The 3,783-nt window shown below is 33.0% G+C and overlaps 1 protein-coding gene across 1 annotated transcript; it reads right to left on the bottom strand.

Moving 5' to 3' along the window:
- Positions 1–1,393: 1,393 nt before the first annotated feature.
- LOC145670200 (ionotropic receptor 21a-like) lies at positions 1,394–3,178 on the bottom strand. Its single transcript, XM_081738578.1, has one exon. The coding sequence runs from the start codon at positions 3,176–3,178 to the stop codon at positions 1,394–1,396; it is 1,785 nt and encodes a 594-aa protein (XP_081594704.1).
- Between the last annotated feature and the right edge of the window lie 605 nt (positions 3,179–3,783).

Below are 3,783 nucleotides of genomic sequence, written 5' to 3'. Positions count from 1 at the left end.
AAAACTTTTTAAAATTATTTTGTTTGGGTTTCTAACCCTGCACCTTCGGCGTGTTTCATTATTAAATCCTACGCGTCGTCGCAGCCTCCTACCCTCTCTAAATGACGCCCCTGGACAAATAATTGATTCTGACCAAATGAGTAGGAATCCTGACCTTACATATAGTCTGAGGTTGGTGTCCCGGTTTTTTATTTACAAAATCTGGCAACCCTAAGCACTCACATCTATTTTTCTTTCCTTTTCTTCATTCTTGTTAGCTTCTGCCAATTCATTTCTAAATGTTTTAACTATGAGAAATGTTGTTACCATACACTTACAAACTCGAAAAATCACTTTTTTTTTTTTTTACAAAACTGTTATATTGACTTTGCAGTACATATTCACTCAAAACAATAGCCAAAGTAATACACGGTAGTCCAACATTTTTGTTTGATAAAACCAAATAATAGTTTTTCTCTTTAAATATATTCACGTTCCTTTTCAAAGACATATATAATGTTTATTTGTTACAAACACAACTAGTTTTAATGTTATAGAAAATATTATTTGCGTTATAATGACCAAATGCTTCTCTCTGTATCAGGAATTAGACATATTTGTAGTTAAACACAGTGAATGTCTAAATAATGCTAACAAACGATGTTTCGCTACATAAAAGAAAACAGAACAATAACTCACTAAGGCGCAATTATATACTGAAATCTTACTTTACTACACAGTACTTAAACCCATTGAAAATGACAAGTTAACTTCACTGGTTTCATCTAGCTATGCTGGAATTTTCTTTTTGATTATTCATTCTACACGAAAGTGCAAAGTCACAAGTTTAAAACGAATAACAAACTGAGTCTAGAAAAGATATTCTCGCCATTGGTATACGTGTGAGCGCCAAGCTCACATTTACCTCATGCTCACATTTAACAATGCATGATCTTCAACTGACCTGTTTCTGCCACCGAAGTGTATACATACTTTGACTACTGAAAGTATAAAAGGCAGCTAGAAATAATTTCACAATCTTGCTGTCAGTAATACATGAGAAAAGAAAAGAGTTTTCAGCAATTGACTGCCGCGTTTACACATATACCAATCCAGGGTTAAAGGTAGGCCTATATGAAATACATGAATGATGAGAACAGGATTATTGTATTTAAGTGAATTATATAAAGAAAATGTCCACTCTCTTGCAAGAATATAATTAAATGATTAACAGTATTGATGCACTTTTAATGTTTAGTTCTAATATTAGACAAATGTGAGAATAATTAGAAAATCTGCAATATGATACTTCACATTTTAAAGTTTGATTTACTTCTACAGACTTCAATAAATATCACAGCAAGTTAAATTAAACCTTGGACCTTAGAAACATAGTTTAATCCAGCAACTCTCGTTATTTGCTTCCTGGTTTCGTTTTCCATTTATGACAGAAAGATAGAATTACAAAAGTAATAAAACTTATCATAATTCCAAAAGCTAGCAACAAGAATGCTTCAAGTAACTCAGAAATGCCAAACGGTTTTCTAGTGTCCTCTAATCCTCTTCTAGGTACAAGCAGAGACTGGGCAATTATAACATCATGACGCCACTTTTCTAGTAGACCAGCAGAATCACAGCTTTTGATTATCTCATTGAACGCTTCTATGAACGGAGATCCACTTTTAAGGGTATAAAACCCAGGAATAACATTAACCTTTTCTGAAACTACATGCAGCAAAAATCGTCCTTTAGAATCAGTAAAAGATTGGTTATATCTCAAGAAGTCATAGTAAGTTTTACTCCAATAGAATGCATAATTCTTAGTTTTGATTATTTTCTGAAATCCTTCAATGACAGTAGATACTGGAACATAATTATCATATATTGTTTTCATTATAGGAGATGAAGTTGCGAACCTGTCTCGAAAAGTATGAAGACCACCAACAGCAATTCCTGATTTCACCATTTCTCGTAAAGTGTTTATTAGGGGATACTTCTTTGGAATGGTCATGAAACAAAACAATTTTTCACTGTAACAGGCCATGAGAACAAAAGCTGGGAATACCCATAACGAGAACATCAGTCTCATTATTGGTACATTTTCTGGTGGGTTGGTGGATATTCCTAACAGGATTGACAAATTATTAAGAAATTGCAATTGAAGTGGTATAATTCCTCGTAAGATCGTTTTCAGTACTATGTTTGTAGCTACAGAGCTGATCACGTAAGTAACAAATGTTAATAGCCACAAATTATTTTGAAATGGAAAATATAAATTCTTCCATTGAGGATAGGTGCCTGGTTCCGGAATAATGAAAACGGTTTCAATTATTTTTCTGGAATATAGACATTCGAAATACAAGCACAGCGGTTCACTAGCGATCCACTGTGCCATATCTGCTTCATATAATCCAGACTTTATGTCTCCAATAATTCCTGTAGCACTCCCATTTGAGAATACTTTTCCACGCTTACTCGTCTCATAGACATGTAAGTGTAGTGAAAAGTTAAGTTGTTGTGATATACTTTCAATTAATTTCCCCTTCATTCCTCGAAAAGTGAGTTTCCCTTCCGAATCTCGATCAGAGACAGAAAAGAATGGACTACTACGACAAGCGATTGATAACGGACACTGGTTTAAGTTCTTTATTTTCGTTGGAAATAAATCCGCATTACGTTCTAACTTATTAAATTGATACTTATCTAAGATAGTCTCCTTTACATTCCAACCACAACTGTTATCAAAAGGGAAATACGTATATATGGTTAAAGCTAGAGTTTCTCTTCCAGAAACTATAAGTATGATATTCAATATATCCCTCTGAAAGGAATGCGTGAACAGTCTACGAATGTCTTTTGAACTGTGAATCTGAGACGTTGAAACAACAATGAATTTTGATCGCGAATTCCAAAAAGATAGATCTTTCGCATCATTAATAATCTTGTCAAACAAGTCAAATTCCTTCAATATAATTAGGAAATATATTGAGTTTCTTATACTTCTGAGTGTGTTAGTCAATCCCTTCGATTGGCTACTAACTTTCAGCACCAACACACCTTCTCCATACTCTCTTAGGAAAACATCTGAGAGAAGAAAGTTGTTCTCTTGAAGCAACACCAAAGTTCTTCTGTCTTCAGTTTCTTTCTGCACGATTGTAAGCAAGCAATTGCTGATAACTTTATTTAAATCAATATTCATATTTTGATCTTTCATAATATCATTCGCGTTGACGCATGTGCTGGAAATTCCTAACAAAATTATTGAGACTATTCTCAGCTTCATTGCAAGATAAGAAGAATTTCTGAAAAGAAAGGAAAAATCGTTACCTGTTTCAGATATCTCCTAACATATTAATATCAGTATTAATTACTTATATGTTAGGTAAAGTAAATATACAAAAAAAAAAAAAAAAAAAAATACTCCACTACTGACGACAAACGTTATCCACATATAGTTTCTTTCTTTAGCACCGTTATGTTTCTTTCCTTAGCACCGTCTTCGATCAATGGTTACCAGTGGTCAATCACCAATTTTGCAAACACTTGGCTAAGTCTACAAGAGAAGAAAAAATAATTTCTTAATTTTGGATTACACTAGAGTAAACAACGGGAAAAGTATTTCTGAAGAACTAGTATATGATGCCATGATTAATAAGTTGATATACGTATATGCTCGCAGGATATTTACTTCCAAGCTATTTTCCACTCATTGAAAAAACGAACATTTCAGGATAAAAATAATTGTAACAATAAAGCTTTTCGGAAAATTTAAGCTCAATAAAATATGAAATAAAACAAAAAGGT

This window comes from Thermobia domestica, chromosome 14, assembly GCF_964235325.1.
Source record: "Thermobia domestica chromosome 14, izTheDome1.hap1.1, whole genome shotgun sequence".
NCBI lineage: Eukaryota > Metazoa > Arthropoda > Insecta > Zygentoma > Lepismatidae > Thermobia > Thermobia domestica.
Note: the sequence above shows the minus strand (reverse complement) of the source record. Positions and strands in the feature narration are given on the sequence as shown.